At 36.1% G+C, this 25,127-nt stretch overlaps 2 protein-coding genes across 8 annotated transcripts in view; one reads left to right on the plus strand and one right to left on the minus strand.

The window, feature by feature from the left end:
- The window catches only part of Wwp1 (WW domain containing E3 ubiquitin protein ligase 1), a 92,182-nt gene extending 79,624 nt beyond the window's left edge, over positions 1 to 12,558 (plus strand). For 5 of the 7 annotated variants that reach the window (XM_031366526.1, XM_031366528.1, XM_031366530.1 and 2 more), the window contains 3 exons: positions 1,465 to 1,561; positions 2,362 to 2,434; positions 9,094 to 12,558. In XM_031366526.1, coding sequence (XP_031222386.1) covers positions 1,465 to 1,561; positions 2,362 to 2,434; positions 9,094 to 9,193 — 270 coding nt within the window. In that variant the 3' untranslated portion in view covers positions 9,194 to 12,558. The remainder of the gene's footprint in view (positions 1 to 1,464; positions 1,562 to 2,361; positions 2,435 to 9,093) is intronic. The other 2 variants (XM_031366527.1, XM_031366524.1) reach the window with 1 other exon arrangement.
- Positions 12,559 to 14,062: 1,504 nt separating this feature from the next.
- Rmdn1 (regulator of microtubule dynamics 1) overlaps positions 14,063 to 25,127 on the minus strand; it is a 38,580-nt gene continuing 27,515 nt past the window's right edge. Inside the window, exons 5-10 of the mRNA XM_031366532.1 lie at positions 23,198 to 23,287; positions 21,803 to 21,858; positions 20,385 to 20,472; positions 19,200 to 19,230; positions 15,398 to 15,531; positions 14,063 to 14,846 (exon numbers count right to left, since the gene is read on the minus strand). Coding sequence (XP_031222392.1) covers positions 14,808 to 14,846; positions 15,398 to 15,531; positions 19,200 to 19,230; positions 20,385 to 20,472; positions 21,803 to 21,858; positions 23,198 to 23,287 — 438 coding nt within the window. The 3' untranslated portion in view covers positions 14,063 to 14,807. The remainder of the gene's footprint in view (positions 14,847 to 15,397; positions 15,532 to 19,199; positions 19,231 to 20,384; positions 20,473 to 21,802; positions 21,859 to 23,197; positions 23,288 to 25,127) is intronic.

Consider the following 25,127-nt stretch of genomic DNA (forward strand, 5'->3'; position numbering starts at 1 on the left):
GAAATCCGCCTGCCTCTGCCTCCCAAGTGCTGGGATTAAAGGCGTGCGCCACCACCGCCCGGCCAGAAGTTGTTTCTTACTATTGAGTAATAAAAAGACCACTTCATCCCTTTCCCACAGTGATAAGCATCCTTTCCCACAGAAGCAAAGGCAGCTGTTAGTACCTCTAATGACTGGATTAGAGTAGTTCATTTCTGGGTAGGCAAAAAGCCCAAGACCATCAGGTTAGGGCTGTCCACGGTTTTGGTCTGATTAGCAAAACATTTTGCCTTATGTTTAACCAAGCTGTTTCGTTAGCTGCTTTCTCATTGCTATAACCAAATTCTTGACAAGAAACAAGGGAAGATAACTTTATTTTGACTACAGTTTTAAGAGTACCAGGCATCATGACAGGAAAGCATGATGTAAGAGCAGCTACAGCTTTGACCTCAGGAGCTTGCTCATAGCTATGCAGATCAGGAAGCAGATCTGGCCTGCTCCCATCTCCTTTCATTAAGCCTGGTTCTCAGCCTGGTGGCATGGTAACGCCCAAGGTCAGGGGATTCTTCTTTCTTCAGTTAATTCTGTCTGGAAACATCTCACAGACACACCCACCACTTGCTCCTCACTAAGGCTTTTATTAACCCAGTCAAGTTCATAATGCCACCACATGTGCATTCCCTATTTGAAGAAGCCTTTCTCAAACTGCCCTTGAAAGTTTGCTGGCTTTCAGTTATATTCAAACCAACATATTTATTACCTTATTATTCTCTTATTTCCCATTAACATTCCCCTTTCAGAAGAATTTGTCAGCAAACTTGTTAATTTTGGAGACATCTGTAGTTTTTCAGGTAGTAGTAAAGGGCATAGAAAGTTTGAAAAATGTTTAATAGCAGAAAATACCACAGAGAAAAGCAATGGGGAAGTGTTCATTTGTTTTTGTAGTTTCAAAAGAGGTAGACACAGTCTAACAGTGGTTAAGAGCTCAGTGAGGCTGGAGTTTAAATGTCCTACTTTTTAGCAGTTTAAAAAGACAACTTATCTAAATTCTATAGGCCTCCCTTTTCTTTCATGTATGGTGAGATTACTAATGATTGTAGCTGCCTCATAGACTGTTGTGAAGTCTAAGTAAAGTAAAAACACATGGCATGCTGCTCCCCTCCCTTAGAGACAAGTGTACCTCTTAGCAGTATTACTGTAGTCAAGAGACTTAAGGTTTCTAAGCTTCTCACTTATTTCCCGTTTGTATGATAGATATAATGGTAGCTGGTTGTGGGATTATTGTGAGGGTTACTGAAGTGATATTTACAGTGAACCTATGTGCTACTACAGACACTTTTTACTGCACTATTGCTTGAACCAGTTTCACTGGGGCTTTTGTTTGGTTGTTTTTTTTTTTATTTTTAACATTTCCACTTGTTCACTCTCATTGGTAGGATATTGGCCATTATTTTATATTAAAGTTCATTTGATTTTGTCATACAGTTTGTGAAAGAGACTGATAATGAAGTACGAATGAGACTCTTGCAGTTTGTCACTGGAACCTGTCGCTTGCCTCTAGGAGGATTTGCTGAGCTCATGGGTAATGCAGATTCACTGCAGTTTCTCTGAAGTTAATTTTGTGATAATAGTATGTGTTAGACATACAGTAGAATTAAATGTAATGACTTATTTGTATGTAAATTATATGTAAAGTTTCTACCATAGAAAAGAAAGAGCTATTGATTCCAAAAACATTTTTCTTGGTCAGTGTTCTATTGCTGTGAAGATACATCATGACCACAGCAATTCTTATAAAGGAAAGCATTTAATTGGGTCTTGCTTACAGCTCCACAGGTCCTAGCAGGGAGCCTGGCCAGAATTCAGGGAGACCTGGTGCTGGAGGAGTAGTTGAGAGTTACACATCTGGATCCACAGGCAACAGGAAGAGAAAGACACAGCCTGGCAGGGGCTTTAGAAACCTCAGAGTCTACCCCCAGTAATATACTTTCTCCAGCAAGGCCACACCTCCTGATTCTTTCAAGTAGTGCTACTTACTCCCTGGTGACCAAGCATTCAATTCTATGAGCCTGTGGGAGCTATTCTCATTCCTAACATGAAGATATGTGAGATAAAATGAAAGTGTCATCAAAGATAAGATAGCTACTGCTTCACTCCATAGGATAATTGGTAGGGAACCAAGACTGTGTGAAAATAGTTGCCTTTCTCTCCATGGATGTAATTCTTACTTTAATATCTCTCCAACACCAAAAAGCTCCTCAGTGTAGATATTCTGAAATTTTCAGTTTCCTCTGTATCATTCATATAACAATGTGGCATGCGTCTGTTAGTTTTAAAGGATCAACCAAATAAGCACTATCTTATTTTGTGTTCCTGATTTAGGAAGTAATGGGCCTCAAAAGTTTTGTATTGAAAAAGTTGGCAAAGACACCTGGTTACCAAGAAGCCATACATGGTAAGTTCAAGACTCCTAAACAGGGCTGATGAGATGGCTCAGTGGGTAAGAGCACCGAATGCTCTTCCGAAAGTCCTGAGTTCAAATCCCAGCAACCACATGGTAGCTCACAACCACCCATAATGAGATCTGACACCCTCTTCTGGTGCATCTGAAGACAGCTACAGTGTACTTATTTATAGTAATAAATAAATCTTAAAAAAAAAAAGACTCCCAAACAGGATGGTAAAGGCCTGTACAGAGGCTTTAGCTGTTGTTTTATTTTGGTTTTGGTAGCAAGTAAGAGCCATTAGAGCTACTTATTCATTAGAATAAGTCGAATTTCAACTTGCTGAGCAGAATCATATAGTGTTCTGTAACTACATGCTCTAGAAGTTAGTATAGCTTTACTAGAAATACTTGAGAATGTGTCTGCTAGCTCAGCTAATATTCAGAGTATCCATTATATAGCAAGTAGGATGGAATTACTCATTGCATTTCTATGAGATTTTTGTAGGGCAGAAAAGACGAACAAGTAGCTAAAAGAAAAAAGAGTGGTATAATAATTAGAGTGAGTCTTCTGTGGACTCAGATGATCAGACAGATCCCTGGAAAGGACAATGTTTAGCTTAAGTTTAATAAATAGCATGTTACGGGGAGAAGTAGAATATTCTTGTAATAGATACTGAAGAAAAACCCCTGAATTAAGAACTGAAATTTGACTCAAGTGACTGGAACAGAGTGAGTCAGAAAATGTGAACATAATTGATCTGATTGGAACTTACTGAGGCAGAAAAAGTGAACATAATTGGAAAAACATGATTTAATACATACTGTTATTGTAATTTGGACTTTCTTATAAGGAAACTTTAAAAGGTTTATAGAACTATAAACAAATAATAGTATTTAAGAGAAATCATCTAGTAAGAGTGTAACAGGTGGATGAAAGAGATTGCAGAGAGATGATAACATTATCCTTACCAGTTGACAGCTTAGAGATAAGTGGTTCTTTCAGGACCTCAAAGCTATTTTCATCCTAAGCCATGATTTGGCCTTTTGTTGCCTTGGTATTTCTATATGTGCAGAAACAATAGTGGCTAAAACTTGGTAGTGTTTTAGGACAAATAAAAGCAGGAGTGCCAAGCTGTTCCCTAATAATCTTTAACAACATGCACTTGTCAAAAACAAATAAAGCCTGTGGTTTATGAAACACTAAATACTAAGTTTGTTAAAGCTTGGTGTTTGAATATATGTTTTTTCTAACATTAATACTCAAGTTTATTGGCATCTGTTCCTTGTAATGGGTTTGGTACAAACATCTTCATGTAAGTCATATCCTTTGACCAAGTTCAACCTCTTTTCCTCTCTTCTTCCCATCTCCCATTAATTCTATTCATTCCTCCACAATCTTGCTTTTACTTGTATTTTCCATATACATGTATTATAACCTAGAACCCGTAAATGGGGGAACATGTGATGCTTGTCTAAGTCTTATCTTGCTTAATATGACTATCTGAATATTTTCTTACAGATGACATAACTTGATTCTTTGTGGCACCGTAAGACTGTGTGTGTGTGTGTGTGTGTGTGTGTGTGTGTGTGTGTGTGTGTGTGTGTGTAATTTTCTTTATCCATTTATCTGTTTGAGCTCTCTATCAGCCCTTGGCTGATAGCACAGTTTCCTTTGTGAATACTGCTGAAACATAGACTATAGGTATCACTGTGTATTGATTTAGAGTCCTTTAAGTATGTCATCATGTGCATGTTGTATTTGTAATTTTTGAGAACTCTCCATAGTGATTTCCATAGTAGATGGATGACTTACAGTTCCACCAGCAGTACATAAGAGCTGTCTTCCTCACATACTCCCCAGTATTTGTTCTTTGCTTCATGATAGCCATTTTCACTCGAGTGGTGTAGAATCTCAGCATATTTTGATTTGTATTCCCCTGATAGTTAAGGACAGTGTACTTTGTTTTCTTCACATTTTGGGGGAGGGGGTAGAATTCTGTCTATTTCATTCTTCCATTTGATTCAGTTGCTTGACTTTTGGTATTTAGTTTTTTGTTCCTAGTAAACTCCTCTTTGCACTTGTCAAGTGTATAACGGACAGATTCTTGCCCTAGTCACTCATTTGTTTCTTTGCTGTGCCAAAGTTTTGTAGATCTATGCAAACCTATTTATCAATTCTTGGTTTCACTATTTGAATTACAGGACTCCATTTCAAAGAATCCTCTATATTAGAGTAGTTTCAAGTATTACATTTGACAAACTTTAAATTGATAGTAGGTAAGGAATGAAAAATATTTCTAGTTTTATTTTCTATACATGGACATCCATTTCCAGCAGCAGTAGTTGTCAGGATGTCTTCCTTTCCAGCATGTCTTTTTGGAATCTTTGTCAAAAGTCAAATGGCTTTAGTTGTATGGATTTATTTCTGGGTCTTTATTTTGTTGTGATGATCTGTTTTGGTTCTTTGGGTTTCTAGTATAATTTGAAATTGGGTAAGGTGATTATTTCCAGCATTGTTTTCTTTGCTCAAGATTCCTTGGCTATCTGGGATCTTTTAAATCATAGACTGTAAGAATCACTGTAGTGTGTTATTGAAAGCCCTTTATGTACACACGTAAGGGTTGGTGTAACTAAGCTTTCATAAGAATTTTAAAACTGAATTTTCTATTTCTGTGCAGAATGTCATTGCAGTGCTAATGGAGACTGCACTGAATTTGTAAATTTCTTTCAACAATATGGTCATTTCCATAATGTTAATTCCAGTGATACGCGAATGTAACTCGTCTTTTCCTCTTTTAGTGTCTTCTTGGGTGTTTAATAGTTTCAATATAGAAGCCTTTCACTTTTATGGATAACTTTATTCATTGGTGTTTTTTTGTTTTGTTTTAAAACTATTGTGAATTGGCTATTTGCTTAAGTTCAATCTTGGCAAGTTCATTATTAGCGTGTAAGAAAGCTATCGATTTTTATATGTCGATTTTGTGTCCTGCTAATAATTTCAAAGTGTTTACTAGTTCTAAAAACATCTGGTGGAGGTTATGGTCTCTGACATATAGAATCATACTCTGCAAATAAACATACTTTGACTTCTTCCTTTTCTATTTGTTTGTATATGTTATTGCTCTAGTTAAAACTAAAAGAACTGTATGAAATAAGAGTAGATAAAGTAGATACTCATTTCTCTTTCTGGTTTAGTGGAAATGCTGCTTTTGGTTTTTGTTTATTTCCCGCTCATTTACGATGTTGATTATAGATTTTTCTTTTTGTTTTCTGTTTTTTTTTGGGGGGGGGCAGGGTTCAAGACAGGGTTTCTTTGTGTAGCCTTGGCTGTCCTGGAACTCACTCTGTAGACCAGGCCAGCCTCGAACTCAGAAATCCACCTGCCTCTGCCTCCCAAGTGCTGGGATTAAAGGCATGGGCCACCACCACCCAGCTAGATTTGTCTTATATTGTCTTGCCTTTTTAGTATGTTGAGGTACATTGCTTCAATTCTTAGGCTCTTCAGGGCTTTTTGAATGGATGTTCTACTATCAAAGGCCTTTCTTTTTAGTTTTTTGAGACAGGGTTTCTCTGTATAGCTCTGGCTGTCCTGAAACTCACTCTGTAGACCAGGCTGGCCTTGAACTCAGAAATCCGTCAAAGGTCTTTCTTATATTGATCTTTTCTTCATCTGTTGAGATGATCAGGTGGTTTCAGATCTTGACATACTGAGTTACTAAATGACTGATTCACATATTTTCTATCATTCTTGAATTCCTAAAATGAAACTCAGTCATGATGAATAAATGCCACGACTCATTTTATGTGTATGAGTGTTTTCCCAGTGTGTATGTCTATACTCCATGTCTGCACATCCAGAAGGCAATGGATCCCTAGGAACTGGAGTTACACGTAGTTGTGAGTCACTATGTAGGTGCTGGATCCTCTGGAAGACCAAATAGTGCTCTTTACTGTTGAGCCATTTCTCCATCCTCAGGAATGATCCTTTTGGTGAATTTTTTGAATTTGATTCAGTAGTATTTTCTTGAAAATCTTTATATCTGTGTTCATTGGTAATAAAGGCCTGTAATTTTCTTTTTTTTTTTTTTCTTTCTTTTTTAGCTTTATTCACTTTGGGTTCTAGGGTAGTGCTAGCCTCATAAGAGGAATTTGGTAAATTTCTTCTATTTGATGGACTATTTTGAGGAGTACTAGTGTTAGTTTTCCTTAAAAGATTGGTGGCATTTGTTAGTGAGTCCCTTTAAATCTTCTTAAAAATTAGGCAACATTGGTTACTGTTTTAACCTACTTAAGTTGTTTATAAGCCTCTCAGTGTAATTTTGGTATGGTGGTAAGAGTATTGGCTTAAAAGGTTTGAATTTTCATTGAAATAAACTTGAAAAACATGATCAGAAAACAATATTAAGTTAGAGTTCTTCATCAGTGGTGAAAATATTAAAGATATTCTGAGGTTAGTAACTGAACAAAATAGAGCAACAAGTCACTCAAGAGTGATCAAGGGCAAGGAAGTAGAAGGCCACATTATTGTTTCTCATCCATGCGAATACTATGAAGTAAATCCTCTACACCAAAGCCTTAAATGGATGACGCACAACCATTACACACAGATAAGAAATTCAGAAAGGTTACCTAGCTGAACAGGGTGTGCCTCCGAAAATGACTGCTTTTACTGATCGGCTTCAGAGGAAATAACATGTGCCCATCTTGCTGGATGTCAGTTATGGTAAGAGATGAAGAGTAAAGAGTATGAGAGACTGAAAGCCTTGAAATAGAAGCTCAGACCAGACCCAAAGAATTTTGAGAAGGGGTAAACAAGGGAAAATACAAATCAGTACTCTGATGTGGATCTGGATAAAAATAGGTGATCAAAAAGATTTTGGTTTGGAACAGCAATTTGTAATGACTAAGGTAAACGGTGATCTCATCTGTGATACAATTAGCTTTAATGACTGCTTGTAAAATGAGGCATGGGGTCCTACTACTGTCATATTTATAGTGACATCACAGCTTTAAACTTCTCTAGATTTAGAATCAACATTTTTTTCAGATACATGGGCAAGTCTCAGTCTCTGTCCTTTATAAAGCAGCACAGACATAATGTCAGTTTCTTGATTCACTAAATGAGGTATTTACTATTAATGCAGAGATGACTGCACTTATTTAATCTAGTGGAGGGAAACAGTCGGTCACGTTATAAATGCTAACATAGAAACAGAGCTATATAAGATGCTGTAGGCAAACTACTGAGAAGGAGCTCTAGGTTTAGGCTGACTGTGGGTGAGTAGACGAGACTCTCACATGCAAGGGTATTCTAGGCCATGATAGAGAAAAGCATGCATTATGTTAAAAAGTATAAAATAAGGTGATACTAGGCTTCCATCTATCATCCTACACCTGTGGCTTTGGCAACAAAGAGTTTCTAAGTGTGGTGTAAGCTAAGGAAGTGCCTCAAGCAGTGACATAAAGTAATATAGAGAGTGAAGAAAATAAGTGGATTGGATGCAAGGTGAGAAGGAAAACAAAACAAAACAAAAACCCCAAATTCCCAAGTCAGATGAGACAGCAGTATACACAAGAGTGTGATGACAGCAGCAAGTCAAAAATGGGGCAAGCAGAATGACAGAGCCTGGCCAAGGGTAAGACTGTTTTGGTATAAGACTATACTAAAAAAAAAGAAAAGAAAAGGAGGGGCGGGGTATTGGTTTTTGTTTTCCTAACCTCATAGTTTAAAATGAAAGGCAATCAATATATGATCTCAGTTGCTACCATCAATATATTTAACTGTTTTAATATGAAGAAATTAGTACATTAATGGATGTTTGCATAACTCTTGAAGCTGGCTCCACCTTTTCCTAGACTTAATTATGAGCTTTCTTAACTTACATGGGTGTGGGCAAGGACAGATGAGAAGTGTCTACATAAGTAAATGATGTATAAACATAATTGCATTCTACTAACCAATATGAGTGTATTTCTTATGCATATATTTACATTGAAATAAAGTTCTAAAAACTAAAAAAAAAAGTAAATGATGTAAAGAAAGGTTTTTAAGTTTTAGTGTTTTTCTTTTAATAATTCAGTCTCAGAAAAGACTCTATGTTGGAAGGACTAGAAAATGGTAAGTCTGTAGATTAGAATCTAATGTGGTGAAATTATTTAAGGAGACAAGTATATATGTATTTACTGATTGTCTCTATCAGACAATAAATTCTATGAGCGAAGGGACTTAGGATTTTCATGAGTGTATTACCAGCTACTGGAACATCCTGCACACAAAACTCAGAAAATGAATGAGTGGATGGATGAAGTTAATTAACCTAAGAAAAATTATGAAAACTCATCACCCATGGCAACAAAATAGCAAAAGGAAACCCATTTTTAAATCCAGTCTTTATAATGTTGACATTATTTATAATTCCATTATTCTTCTGCAAATATATAGATGTCTTATGTCTTAAATTTTATATATATTCCTTTATTTAATTTAGATGTTTTAATGCAGTATACTAGTTATTATATTAAATTGTTAGGATACCTTTGGCAAAGTTTTTACATACATAATATTCAGGTTTCAATGTGCTGTTAAAGAATACTATATTAGAAATATTTTCAGTTTATTTCATTGAAAACATCTGATTTTGTTTTTTTTTGTTTTTGTTTTTGTTCAGTTTTAACCGCTTGGATCTACCACCATATAAGAGTTATGAACAACTAAAGGAAAAACTTCTTTTTGCAATAGAAGAGACAGAGGGATTTGGACAAGAATGAATGTGACTTGTCTTGGAAGAGCTCTTGCATTTAAATACCCCCACCAAGAAAAATTGCACAAATAGTGTATATAAGCTGTTCATTCTGTACAGTTAATTTTCTGAACCTCTCAAAGTATAAATGTTTTCCGTTCTTCCACAGAAATATGCAAAACATTTCATCATTTTCTACTTTATTTATTGTTCCCTTTAAATGACTGACCAGGAAAAAAGATCATCCTTAAATTTTGACACAAGCAAGAGAATTTATTAAAAAGTATATATCTATATAACCATATATGACAGTGGCTCTAGTTTTATAGAGCACCAGGTGTATTAAACATGGCAGCCATTCATTCACAGAACTCTGAATTTGCTTTGCCTTGTTTCTGTTATCCAGGGAAAGAGTGCAAATGTTCCATGTTCTTCTCCCTAGGTGACATTGGATTGTGGTTAGCTGCACGGCTGTTCAGGAAGGTATTTAGGGCTTAAGCCAACTCTTACTTAATTGTACTTTTTTTTAATTGCTGCTGGCTTTTCTGGACATAAGTACTTCAACTTATTAAATTGTACTAAATGAATAGTTTTTAAAAACAAATCCCATCATTGTTATATCAGTAAACACAGAAGTCGTGTAATAGATCAGTAGAGTCTAGGAGCAGCTGGAATTGATGTGCTGAACAGCAGAGGTCAGTTTACATCTTTCTTTTGAATGTTGGTTATTTGTGGAAGTTTAAAGAATCAGGCAATTCTATACTTAACATTTATAAACTTTTAATGTTCTTCAAATGTAATTAATAATAAATTGATAGTTTAGTACTTAGGGATACATAAAAGGTACTGAACTTTGCTGCTTTTGTGCTCAAGGTTTACTTTTATGAAATCAGAGATGTTATAAATGAATTGAAAAGCTGCAGAAGGATTTAAACACTCACAATAAGTACTTTATTATTGTTTGAATGTCCCCACCCCTTCCTTTCAAAATCAAAATTGTTTCTAAATTCAGTAGTTATATTAAAAATCTTTTCTGCCCCCTATTTTATATAGAGCAAGTTTTCTCCAAGTCACACTGATTTTTTTCATTATAAGGGCGTTCATGGTGTATGAAAAAATTAAAATCTAATATGAATGATACTGCGACTTTTAGCAAACTGGGCTTCCTAATTAATATAAAACATTAATTTCCATTTTCCTCCTTTCAATATGCACTGCGAAGTTCATTAACTTTAATTTTTGTAACTATGAAGTTCACTTAGAAATATCTTCTATCCACTAGTTTAGTTTTGCTAAGATTTTACTTTTCTACTTTAGATTATATTCTTCAGTTTTACTCAGAATTCAAAACTAAAAGCAGTAGTTTACTTAGTTCAATAAACTATAGGAAATCTGGTTATTCTCAAGCTTAAAGAAATTTTTTTAATTCTAATATATGACAAGATATAATAAATGATGGCCAGCCTTCAAAAGTCCTGCATAAATTATTCTGTAAAATAATAAATTTGCTATGACAGAAAGTATCGGCTTTCATTTAGTGGAGGTATTTGAGACCATCCCTTTGCAGGTATAATTCAAAGTTGCTTTCAGGTACGATTTCAGGGAGCTAGTCCCATTTGTTAAATTACCTCACATGAGTAACAGAACCCAAAGATCAATCCAGTCTCCTGGGGAAGACCAGTTTGCAGACCTTATCAAACTCTTACATCTTTCATACCAATTATAGATTTCAGACCTATAGACTTGTCTACTTAGTAGTCAACATAAAGTCTTAAAAGAGATGTGATTCACCTCCTGCTGTCTCTCCTTGCCATCCCTCTTCTGAACTGGACCCTCCACACCTGGCTTACTGAGTGCAGTCAGAGAGAGTGAGGAGGACGGAGAGACAGCTTAATAATGATGCTTTATTAGAGTGACAGTTCCCAGCATCACCAATAAATTGACCTTAGGGGATGGATCATCGGCTAAAACAGTTTTACCAATCAGCTCAGTCACCTGTTTTTGGGAAGGAATCTACTATTTGTTTGTCTTATTTTCTGTATTGTTTTTCTGTACTTCCTAGGCAGTTGAAAATGAAAATGTTACCCTTTTCTCCAGTTGACTTCAGTTATCCTTCAAGTTCTAGGTGTTATTTAGAATTAGGTGTTATTCGGTGTTGTATATCCACTCCATCAACAGAAGGCCTTGCTTGTGTTTGGGGTTCAAAAAGACCCTAACTAGTAACATGCTTCTGAACTGAGAAAGCTCCTGACATATAGGAGAGAGCTGTAACTGGGTTTCACTGAATCTGAAAAGTCTTACTATTGCATGCCCTAAACTGTCATTTTAGGAGACTATGGTTCTTGTAGAACCATGTGATGATCCTGCTACATTACTACTATATGTTCATTTTCTCAGAGGAGGCCTAACCTTGCACTGGTAGCTAGTCCTGGTTCCTGCACTACAGTATTCTGAGTAAACTGAAGCCAGACAAATGTAGTTTACTGCAGGCTTACTGGATCCTAACATTTAATTAAACATAATATAATCTAGTAAACACTGAAGTAACAAATCAGTTGTTGAATCATGAAATAAAAGTTCTCCTGTAACATATCCAACTTTTCTTAATGTGTTGAACACAGAAATCAAGTTTAAAGTCAACTGGGAATTTGACACCAATCTAAATGTGCTATTTCCTAAATTCTAAAAGTTCTACTCCAAAATTCAACAGAATGCAATTAAAATGGTGGTATTTGTTTCTAGTACTAATTTTATGAATTGTCTTTTTCATAACCAGTTCTCTTGGTTTTGTGATTAACGTAGTATCTTGTTCTCATTATGCTTTTAAAGAAACAAGACAAATCTTACCAAGCCATGTTGTGTCGTAGCATCCATTGCCTCTTGGTAGGCCACACTACCAAGAAGTGACAAAGGTTCAGTGCTGAACATGAGGGGAAAGAGGGAAACCAAACAACCAAAAAGACCCCCAGCTTTCTCCTGGTGTGCTCAGAGAAGTGGTGGGCCCCTCATCCACTGCACTACCAATAAACAAACCCGAATTCAGGTTTCACACATCCTCAAAGACAGCAAACACACTTAAGAAGAGGAAATCACCCATTGCCTGGTCTGTAGAATGTTGACCTACTTTTTCTTCTCAAGCAATCTGTCTTCTACTTTGATGACTTTTTAAAAAATGTGGATCCACATGTAGTATCCATATGATCCTATAATGGCTTAACAAGATCATCTCCAATTCCATCCTTAGACTGCAAATGAGGTAATTTCACTTTTTATGACTGAATAAAACTGGTTTGTGAATATATATACATTTTGTTCATCCACTTGGTGGATGTCTACACTGATTCTATAACTTGTTTGTAAACAATGCCACAATAAATATCAATGTAAAATGCCTTTATTTTTAATAGCCACAAATTTTAAAAAACTACCCTCAACAGATGGATAAAGTGGTATATTCATGTAATAAAATATTAACATTAAAAGGAAAAACTATTGATTGAACTTAGTTATTAGAGGATCTGGCTAAGTGAAAAGGCATAATCTCAAAAGGTCATAATCTATAAAATTACATTTTAGTTGGAGTGTGTGTCTGGAATGTGAGAGGAGCTGGAAGTGGCTAGGTATGACTATAAACAGCACTAGGTCTCTGAAGTGAACCAATCTGTACCTTGCCTGTGGTGGTAGTTACAAAAGTCTATAAAGTAACACTATTAGAGCTAGACATAACGTGAGGACATCTAAAAGTCCTAAAATCTGAGTTAAGGTCTATAGATCATACCAGTATGTTTCTTATTTTGGTATTATACCTTAGTCACCCAAGGGCAAAGAGGAAGATGGGTATTTAGAACCCACTTGTAGTACATTATCTAATTTATTGTGAGTCTTAATTATTTTAAAATAAAGTTCTATAAAGTATCATAAGATAGATTCACCATCCATAAAAGTCTTTATTACTAGAAAAATACCTCATTTCACAAAAATAACTTCAGAGAAATAATTTTTTTTGTGAGTGCTAAGTAATAATTCCAGAACTTTGTGCTAGTAACGTAAATTATACTAGGAAAGCCATTCTAACAAATAAATCCACAGGAGCAACTTGTATATTCATCTAGTAAAGCCCTTGCTTAAGAAGTGCAAGCATCTGGATCTTAATGTTAGCATAATAATATTAATATGAATTAAATAAACTGGATATGAAAAGTAGCTCAAGTTCATAAGTAGACAAGGAAGATTATGAAGTGGCTGTTGACAATAGTCGAGGAGGAAAATGAAGAAAAAAAAAATGAAGACAATTATCACACTTTTAAGCGATCAAACCACCTAAAGCAAAACAACGTGATCATTCTATCAAAATAGAAATGAACTTAGCAAATGAAGCAATAGTTAATTTCAAAGTCATGATATGAAAGCCAAAGAAGACTGAATATAATTAACTGCAGTCCCAGAAGACAAAATGGAACATGATTCTCAGAGGTGGATCCGGACTGAAGGGCAGTTGATAGTAACAATTGCACTGGCCTCTCAAAAAAGAGTTGGGGAGAGATTTTCTGTATTTAAACCAACTGTGCTGCAAATCAAATTCTAGTCTCCAAAAGCATGAGGTTTTCGGGACAGTTAAGGAACTCTGAGTATGACTTGTTTGGAGGTGATGTAGAGGTGTGATAATATATTTGTATTTGCTTTGGAAGACGTACTTATTTTGAAAAGCAGCTGATTTTTCTTAGGGATATGATAAAATCTGCAATTTCAAAGGTTTAAAGATACATTATATGTGAATAGATATACACATATAAAAAGCAACATAACAAAATATTAATACCTAAATCCAAGTACAGGATGTCCTTCCAATGTTTATGTCTTAAAGTTTACATGGTAAAACAGGAACAGCACACACCTGCACATTTTGCTATAATTTATTAAACATTATAATTCTCTTTTGGGGGAAAATATACCCATACACAGTCTCATATTCATTCAGCTCTAGTTATTGCAAAAAGTAAGTTTACAGTGATGGCACATCAGACTCAAGTTTTAATACTCTGCCTGGTAAATGTCTATTTCCTTTAACCCTGAAATCTGTGTTCCTCCATTCTACATAGGATTACAATTGTCAAGTGACAAATTCAGCCCATCTATGCAGGTATACAACATTTAAAAAAAAAAAGTATTCCACAGAATTTTTCCTTATTCAGGTTGCCTCTAAGACACACATCACTTAAATTCTTTATGCCAGGAACCCTCAATACCATAAACACCTAGCTTCTCTAAGATAGCAGCTTCATTCAATTGCAACATGAAAACCATTCCCTAATGTGCCACCTGTTCACAAAGCCTTCTGAAAACGTTTCATCCTGAAATGATCAATACTTACATATCCCGTACTATTTTTTTTTTTCTCTTGGTATTCCTAATGTCTGTCTGAACCAGGGAAATGTATTGCTGCCGCTCTTGTGGTAGTTTCTTATTTATTTGTGAAGAAACCCAGAATCTTTTACATTTATTCTTTAAAGTGGTCACACATAAAAGAACTGAGAAAAAAAGCCATGCAGTCATTATGATGGTTAATATATCATGTTTATAAATCAGTGAAATACAAAGTATTAGGTATGTTGTTGCCTTCTCCAAAATGTTCTCAGTTCTTGTCACAAACCTGTAAGCAACTGAGCAGCTTCTGTCTGTATCTAAAGTGGAAAACACATGTTACATATAAATGGTGCAGCCTAATTTATAAAGCTTAAGTTTATAAAACAGACTAATTTCTGAGAGTTTCAAGATAAAGATAGGACATGGTAAGAATAAGGTCTCCTGATAGCAATGATTAGATGCGATCCTAAGAGAACTCTAGAATATTTCCTTAGTACATTTCCTTAACCCTCCACACCCCGCCCCCAATCCTACTCCCCTGCAGTGTCAGAAGTTGAACCAGGTCCTTGTGCATGTTAGTAAGCACCTATAGCCAAGCTGACTTTTATGTTTTAGAAACAACCTCTGATGAGATACACATTGTAGATGTCCATCAACTCTACACTGCAGCAAGCAGCTTACAACATTTGATGGTAGTCACTAAGGAGTTCTCATGGTGAAGTATAAAGGTAAATATACAAATGAGCACTTGTGCTTTCCACAATACTATGCATTTAAACAATTTCGCTTTTAAAGAAGTTCTCAGTTCGTTAATTTACTAATGCCTGAAAGAAAGCCTATCTGCCTTACTTTATTATAGATATTTTACCTGTTTATCTTCTTCTGTGTGTGCTGGATAACCCTTGGCTTTTACCAACCAGAGCGCAGCAAGCTTTTTGTTGTTTAGTTTCAAGTATGTCTTTCCTAAAAGCAGCAAGTTTTTGCTGTAGAAGTTTGGATCCACTGTACATAAAAAGGGGAAACAAAGTCAGCTCCAGAGAAATAGTGTCTTTATTTTTATAGTTTTAATATTTTGGTCTGAATTCTAATAAAATTGTGTGATTAAACAATGATTAGGCTAATACAGTTCTTTTTTTGTTCAAATGTTCTTATCTCAAAAAAACCTAAAATGTATTGAATGTACATGTGGACTCTGCACATCATTATACCAAGGTCTCCCTTTAAAGTATCTTCATGCTGATAAGACATGAGCTATATAAGAACTATTTTCTTTTTAAACCACCCTTCATTATTACATTCCAATTGCCTAGAACAGTTTAGGGAAAATAACATCTGTTCAGTGAGTAAGTATGATACTGCATGAATGAAATCATGGTTAACATGAATTTGATCTTCATTTGCTAAATGTTTCCTATACTTAGGCACAGAAGGAAACATGAACACGACTAAATGGTTTACCAGGTATAAACTTCAAATTGCTACAAGAAGCCACATAAGAAAATGACCTAACTCATGGAGGATGAACAGGATTTTGAACAGAAAAAGCTGAGAATATTTTTTGTTGAAAGGAAAGTACAAACAAAGCCCAGGAATGTGAGAATAGACTAGTGTTATCAGAAGCTGGGAAGGAGGAGAAAGAGACAAAGGCTGTATAGGGAGCCACTAAATCCAGCACAGTGGGGAACTAGGATAACTTACTGAATAGTTGAAGAAGATTTCAACACTTCTCATAACAAAGATGAATGCTTGAGATGGAGATGGCTGTTCTGACTTCATTTATATCTTGTATGAATATACTAGAGTGCCAATGCTCCGTAAGGATGTACAATTATATGTTAAATAATTTTAAGAAGCTTATGAATAAATTTTAAAAGAATCCTATTTTATTCTTGAGACAGAATTCTGCATGTAGTCCAAATGAGCCAGGAACTTACTAACTCAATGTAAGTCAATGGCATGTTGCCTCAGCCTCCTGAGTGCTGATAACCACAGACACACACCATCACACTGAGCTCTAATTTCCCTGACTCTTCATATACTTTCCTCCTAGTAATCTTTTTTTTTTTTTTTTTTGGTTTTTCGAGACAGGGTTTCTCTGTGTAGCCCTGGCTATCCTGGAACTCACTCTGTAGACCAGGCTGGCCTCGAACTCAGAAATCCGCCTGCCTCTGCCTCCCAATTGCTGGGATTAAAGGCATGTGCCACCACCGCCTGGCTCCTCCTAGTAATCTTAGTCTTTCTGTATACCAAGCATGCTTTCTTAGACTAGGAGTGGAGCTTAGTAACAGGACACATGACTAGCACATCAGTTTAAAAAAGAATAAAGCCTACTTTTTCCTAGATGCATTTGCTTAAAACTCAAAGTCCTTTAATTTCATCAATTTTAACATTTTATGGTTAAGTACACTGATTTACATATTCACTTCCTCATCTAGGAAGTCATCTAAGTACTGTGTGTAACAGAAATATAATGAGCCAAAAAGAAAAAAAAAATCCCACCTTATCTATATTTACAGTCTCACATACACAAACATCAGAATAAGGAGGCTGATATTGGAAGTGTGATATTGGAACCGTTACATAATGCCATCTATTATTTCACACAGAAGACAAGGTTACAACTATTAAATACCTCTTTCCCACCCACCCCTCAAAATATAGCCCCACTTTGTTAGGAAAAACAAAACAAAACAGCAAAATGCTACTACTCTGGTAGAACTGGGGAAATAATAAAAACAAGACAGAAATGTCTGCACACGGATATCAAAGTGGCCATGACAATGGGGAAAGCAGTTGTGGTTAGTCAATATGGATGCCAGCAACCATGGGCACTGGGCTCAGAACAACTGCCTCTACAGGCCGCAATTTTGGTGCTCTGTTCCAGGATTTGGGGCTACTAGTTTCAAAGGGCAGGCCACTGGCTGGATGTTCTTTTGGTGCGGAAACTGTGTCAGGCACCTTCCTCCATTCCAGAGAAAGGAAGGAAGACACGGGGAAGGGGCTAGAAACCCTAAAAGCTTTCTTAGAGGCCCAAAAGAAGAGAGCCAGGCAAGATTCTCCCCTACAGAGAGAAGGCCACATTGGACAGAGTTCACAGCCCCTGGGGGCCAGCATTGCATTTACATGGCATAAATTCCCACTGCCACTGTTGCCAACAGGAAGCTGAGAGTGAGGACCCATCAGAGGAGTGGTGTCTGGGATGAGCTAGTGCTGATCAGGAGGTTCCTTCTGTGTGTCTCTGCAGAGGTAGTATCTTGCACCAGGCTGGCAGGCCTCTGGCGAAGAGACCCCTTCTGTGAGGGGACTCTGGTCTTTGTGTTCCTCTGTCAGCAGCACCTGCAACTCCTCAAACAGCTCAACTATGGAGGGGAGAGGGGATTCTGGACTAGAACTAGGGCAATCCCTAACTTAGAAAAGGTGACTGCTCATATAAAATCTGATGTGTAAGTGGAATCACCAAGGACAGAATTCTAGGAGCAAAGGAACAAGCACAGCTTTATCAGCTTTAGTCAGGACTACCAACCATTAAATGTCTTAGGGTCCAATTTTTACTTTTGAATTATAGTTTTAAACCTCCTTGAGATAATTTCCTATTCATGATACATAAAGTAGTTTGATCAGGAAAATTTATCAATAAAAGGAAACAGAACAAAACTTTATGAGTTAGATATTTAACATTAAATCATAGCTCTTTAAAGTTTTAAAAATTACCTAAATTGCTTAAGTTTATGTATATAGAACCTCAGATTATTAAAGAATATGTCTTAGATTTCTATTATAAGAAATTGTACATGTGTCACATGCCTATAATTCCATTGTTTGGATGCTGAGGCAGGAGGATCGATACTTTAAGGCCAGCTTGAGCTATATATTTACAACTATCAAAGAGATAAAAGAAAAAATATTTGAAGTGGCTTTTACAGTACATGTGGTCAAATACATGTCTCTTATTATTGTTTCTTCTAGTCCTTGGGACTGACATGAGGGCCTTGTGCATGTCACCAAAACAGTGTGCCATCGAGTTACAACCCCAGTGTCAGTATATTTTTTTATAAAGGTTCCAGAAATATGTAAGACAGGAAAGCAACAGTGTTATAGGAGTAGCCATTTTTTAATCACAATAAGAAAAACATTAAATTCTTTCACAATGGAATACAATATTCTGCAGCATACCAAAAATTAGCCTGGTTTTAAATGGTCTTCATTTAGGTACTTCTAATTAACTATAAATATCAAGTTAAACAATTTGTCAGAACTTTGTGATAAAGAATTGCATTAAATAAAGAGAACACTGCAGAAATGGAACTCTGTATTTAAGTGCAATTCCTATTTTTTAAAAAAGTTAAAATTTTGTGCTAGAGAGAGGGCTCACCAGTTAAAATTACTGCTCTTCCAGTAGACCTCGGTTCAATTCCCAGCACCAACATGGCAACTCACTCACAACTGTCTGTTAACTCCAGTCCTGAGAAGATGCCCCTATTCTGTTCTCTGAAGACACCAGTCATACATGTGGTACACAACATACATTCAGGAGAAATATCCAAATACATACTTTTTTTTTAGTTTATACATTATCCATTTTGAAAGATATAGCAAATTCTTGATTAAAAATGTTCTATGACATAGTAAACACTTAGACAATATTAATAGTTGAAGTAAAAGTATTTTACCTTCTTCTGCCCTGTGAAAGTATCTTAAGGCCTGTTAAGAATACAAAGAGTACAAATAAAATATAAAGAATTAGACTCAATAACTTAAAAACGCTTGAGGATTTAGTCTTAACTATTATAGGTTGCAGAAAGTAAGTGGCTATAAAATAAATGCTGAGGTCAGCAGGGAGAGTAACATAGGCTGAATAGAACTATTGAATCATCAAGGACTTGAAGTTTCATAGTGAGAATCATTTCTAGTAATTTTCTAGTTGCTATGCAGAATTAGTACCAAACTATCCTGGCACAGAGTTAAGAAAGTGATCATGTGTAATTCAGCTATTACCTTTCTTTTGAGTTATAACGGTTGCTTTTTACATAAACTAACCATAATTAAATGGTGAATTCATTCACGATACCCTGCTTCTATTTTGTGATGTAGGTAGTGTGTGTGTGTGTGTGTGTGTGTGTGTGTGTGTGTATTTTGGTTTTGGCAGGGGATGTAAAGAAACCAAATCCTAGAACATCCACTTGTATACCATAGATCCATATACCGTAGGGGCAAACAACAATAAATATGCATTAATATGAGAGGAAAGTACTAGGGTAATTTTTCAATTGTCAATTTCTTTACATTTTGAAAATTAGGTGATTAAGTAAACTCAGGATTTTCCTCCAGTACAATAGGAAGGGAGTTCACACCCCAGCACCCAAACGATGAGAGGGTGAGCTTTAAAACTTATGTACAAATTTTTAAATTTTATTTTTATAAGAAAAGCAGACAGCCTTTAAAATATGAAGAGCCTTTCACACAAGAATTTTTCCTTACTTCTTACATGTTCTTCATTGTTCTAAATGACTTTCTCTATATATTATTTCTAAAACTTGCTAGGTAAGAATCACTGTATTTTTATTTGACTTTTTTGCTTCTACATGCTATAAATTACAAATAGAAAACAGGTCTGTTTTAGCCATAAGCTACTTCAGCTGACAGTATACTATAATTATCAGCTACTCACCTAAACAACAAAAAAAGCACTCACTAGTCCTGGACAGTAAATATTAAGCCTTTTTGATATTGTTGAATTGGATCATTAGAAACTTGCTCAAGTCCCTCAGAGAATCAGATCTCCATATGTGTGGACTCTGCAGAATGGTACTGTAGTTAAAAAATTGGTACTAACTTAAGAAAAGACATCATACTACCTCCTCATAGGTGGAACTAGGAGGATTTGCAAACAGCACTTTAGCAATTCTTCTTTGATACCAAGGCATTTCAGCAAATGTATAGCACCTACGGGGGAAGAGATGGCATTATCCATTCAAATTGTACATTTTTAGTCAGAGAACCTAACATCTTAACAGACATTATAAATGAAATCTACGCTTATATTTATAAATAATTTGAATATGATGTAGTTAATATTCATACTGAATTATTTAGAGACTGACCTAATTCAGGAGTTGGGTCTACTTTGTAATTAACTGTAAACAACAGTGGTCACTTTGTGCCAGGTATAAGCCAATATTACTCTTTCTTATTTGTTCCTTAGAACAACTAAGTGATACAGGATTGCTATTACAATTTCTGTCTTCTTTTGAGATTTAGTTATGTTAATATGGACCCCAGCTAGCCATGAAATACTAATCCTTCTGCCTCTTCTTTTGCTACTGAAGGGCTTATGGCTAGTTTACTACTAGTAGTTTTGACAGAAGGAAATTCAGATTTCTTTTCAATGATAAAACTAATGTACTATGCATGAATAACAATAGCAGCCAGTAATTTATGCCCATTTAAAAAGGGTGAAATAGATGATTAATATCCAAAAATATTTACAACTTTCTGAAGCAGGTAAAAACCTGTTTGGGATCTTTGACTTGAACTCCTTGAAGTATAGATTGTATCACATGTTTGCATACTGATTAAGTAGCTGTCCTTTGATAGTTATTAATTTACAGTGGGTATTTTAATCTGAAAAGTACTTATTTCTTTTGTAAAAGAGTTTGATAGACTTTTATAACAGCAAATTTTAAAACATTTGTATGCCCTCATACTAGTAAAATAATTCCTCATATTAGATACAAGATCACATTGAAGCTTGAAGAAAGATTACAGTTTTCCAGATTAATCAAACCTCAATCTGACATATTTTGAAAATACAAAAACTTCATGTGACAACCTCCTATATTTATACTACTGCAGTTTTCTTTAGCATGGGAAATGAAAACTTTTTCCAAGAAAGGAAAGGTAAAGGTCTACAAAGAATCCCAAAGTATTTTTAGTTTTCTTGGGGCTTTTGTTTTTCTGGTGGTAAGAAAAGGTTATGAGACACAGTCTCATGTGAACCATGCTGCCTCCGTCTCCCTAAGTACATAACAATGAACTTGAACTCCTGGCATTATCTAATTGCTGGGATGCAGGCGTGTACCACCATGCCTGACTACTTTTACTATATTCTAGTGATACACAATTGCTATTTCATGATTTAATACTCGACTCTGGTAAATAGTATTTTTAAATAGTTTATTTTTGCTTACATATAAATTGTAAAACAAGGTGCTTATACATACGATCGAATAAAACCATACTAGATAGAACAGAAACATTCCTGAAATTTTCTTACCAAATGCCCATAAGGTGAATTGATGTAGCATCTTTAGGGTTCAGTTCAATTGCTTTCTGTGAAGAAGTAAGAAAACATTTCTAAACACCAAAGCAGCAATGAATTAAAAAAGAAAATTATAACCCTGAATTTTAAAGATGTACTTTTTTAAGTGTGTATGTGTCTGTGTGAATAAAGTCACATACGTGTAGGTACCCATGGAGGCTAGAAGAGGGTTTGGGTCATTATGTAAGCTAGAACATGGAACTTCTATCCGTACACTTCTAAAGAGTTTCTGTGTAGCATACCCAGCCGATTCCTACCTGTGCTCTTGTTCATGTGTAGTTTGAATGATCTACAATAATAAAAGATTTTGAAATGCTGAATATTTCTGTGGCTGTTTGTTCTCTATCTGAGAATTATGAAATGGTGTGCTCATAGAGTATGAAATCTATAGATCTCTATATAATTTTTACCATAGAACAACAGTTACTAAAAACAAGTAAATAAACTTTAGGGAGAATATGAAACAACATAAAATACACAGTGCATAATCTTAAACACAATTATTACTAGTAAGAGGGCTGTTTCAGTTCTATTGGAAGGTTAGAGTTTAACCACCAGCACTCAAACCTCCTTTCACAGAAACTGTCTCAGCCATGGTTTTTGGATTTTTTTGTTTCCTTGCATTTTGTTTTGTTTTGGTTTGGTTTGGTTTGGCTGGTTGTGTTTTGTTTTGTTTTGTTTTGAGACAGGGTCTCTCTGTGTAGCTCTGGCTCTCCCAGAACTCTCTGTGTAGACCAGACTGGCCTTGGAACACACAAATATTTACCCAGCTCTGCTTCCAAGTACTGAGATTAAAGGCATGTGTCACTATATGTAGCATTTTTTTTAAAATTCAGTAGGATGTTATCAATTGGTTTTACAAATGGTTTGAAAAGTTTGGAACATTGGAACTTTGCTTTTGAGACATTCATTCTTGAAGGCCACTTCCTATATTTTAGAGAAGCCCTAGCGAGTCCACTAAACCGTAACGTAAGTAAAGTGGAAGAGAGGTGAGAAGCTACCCTGAACCTCCCAGTCCTGGCTGAGTAAAGCATATAAAAGGCCTTAACGGGCTCAAGGCAGAGCATTACTACAGCAATGTGACCAAGAAAATTAGAAGAAATAATGAACTATTATTGCTCTATCCCACTGGGGTTTGGTTTGTGATTTTTTTTTTTTTAATGAGGTAGGTCTTGTTCTGTTTCCTCCAATGGGTCTCTAACTCCTAGGCTCAAAAAACCTCATGCCTGCTTTCCAAGAAGTTAGCCTACAAGCATATAGTAATGTGTACTATATATAATAATTAGTAAGTAAAACGTACCAACTCAGAAAAAATATTGGCTTTCTAAATTCATGAACTTAAATTAGTACCTCAAAATGCTCCTTGATAACATAGGCATTTGCAATCTTAACCTTGATGCCTTCATAATCTCCAACATCACTAATGCAGATTGCATACCACTGAAAGAAGGAAAAATAAAGGATGAAAATACTTTTAATATTTCACCTCATACAAAGAAAAAATTATATACATACTCTTCAATTATTCTCATTTAGCAAAATGTTACTGAGCATAATGATGAATTAAGAACAAGATATAAATAAAAGCAGACATAGTCATTAGGAACAAGAGGGTAGAACCCATTATAGTGACCTATATAATACAAGGTAGAAAGTAGCGCCAACTAAGACAATTGCCAATATAATAGAGAAATCACATCCGAGTGTCAGTGTAGGTGGATTTGTAACTGAATGGCTCATTTACCTGCTCATCTCCCTTTTCAATATCTGCATTGCTATAATAGAGACAGCCACAACTGTCAATTATGCCATCACCTTTAACCACTGTTAGACAACAGACCCAAGCTGAGACAATCAGAGTTTCTCTACCAAAAACTAAAAGTAACATACCTAAACTTCATTAAATCAGGTGCTTTTGGAGACCCACCAGAGTTAGGGGAGGACTGGGGAAAAATTGTCTTCAGTAAAAAATATCTATGAAGCCTCAGAACAATTAGGCTAGTTTTTCTTGGGTATCAGAAGGACCTGTCTTTGAATTCTGTACCTACAACAGTTTCTTATTATAAAATTTTCTCCCTTCTGTGTGAGCTATTTAAGATACAAATACAAGACACATACAATACTAATAATATACTCAAAAAAATTATAAATTTATTTAAATCTACTTTCCACAGAAGCTTTTTGTGTTCTGTCATGTTTACTGAAAAAAAATGGCACATTTTGAAATGTACACATATATGCACTCCTTTGTATAGACTATTATCATTTAGTCTTCATTGTTATCCAGTTGTACAAATTCAGTCCATTAGAAGGGTTACTCAGGCCAGCCCAGTGGCTCAGGTTCCTTCTGGTCTGTCTGGGCCAGCTGGTGCCCTGAGCAGACCTTGGGTGCAAGCTCCACAGCCAGTCCCATAACACCCAGAGGAAGTTCCACACCCAGGTGCTCTAACACACCCAGGATCAGAGGTGAGGAGGACTCAACATCTGTCCCAACACCTGAAGTAAATGGAACCAGCGGGACCAGGCACATAGGAACTCCTCCAGCCCAGTAGCTCAGGTTCCTTCTAGTCTGTCTAGGCTGGTGCCCTGAGCAGACCTTGGGTACAAGCTCCACAGCCAGGCCCACAACACCCAGAGGAACCTCCACTCCCAGGTGCTCTAACACACCCAGGATAAGAGGTAAAGAGAACCCAACATCTGTCCCAACACCAGGAGTAACTGGGACTAGCGGAACCAGGCACACAGGAACTCTGCCAGCCCAGTGGCTCAGATTCCTTCCAGTCAGTCTGGGATGCTGCCCTGAGCAGACCTTGGGCACAAAATCTGCAGCCAGTCCCAAAACACCTAGAGGAAGCTTCACTCCCAGGTGCTCTAACAAGCCCAGTATCACAGGAACCCAGAATCACAGGATCACAGAGACAGCTTGCCTTTGAGGAGTTCTGACACAACCAGGATCACAAGAAGGACAGGCTCCAGTCAGATTTAGCAAGGGCAGGTAGCACTAGAAGATAACCAGATGGCAGGAAGCAAGCATAAGAATATAAGCAAAACAAACCAAGGTTACTTGGCATCATCAGAACCCAATACTCCCACCATAGCAAGTCCTGGACGCACCATCACACTGGAAAAGCAAGATTCAGATATAAAATCACTGTTCATGATGATGATACAGGACTTTAAGAAAGACATAAATAGCACCCTCCAAGAAATATAGGAGTACACAGGTAAAGAGCTAGAAGCTCTTAAAGAGGAAACACAAAAATCCCTTAAAGAACTACAG

Source organism: Mastomys coucha, unplaced genomic scaffold (assembly GCF_008632895.1).
Source record: "Mastomys coucha isolate ucsf_1 unplaced genomic scaffold, UCSF_Mcou_1 pScaffold14, whole genome shotgun sequence".
Taxonomy (NCBI): Eukaryota; Metazoa; Chordata; class Mammalia; order Rodentia; family Muridae; genus Mastomys; species Mastomys coucha.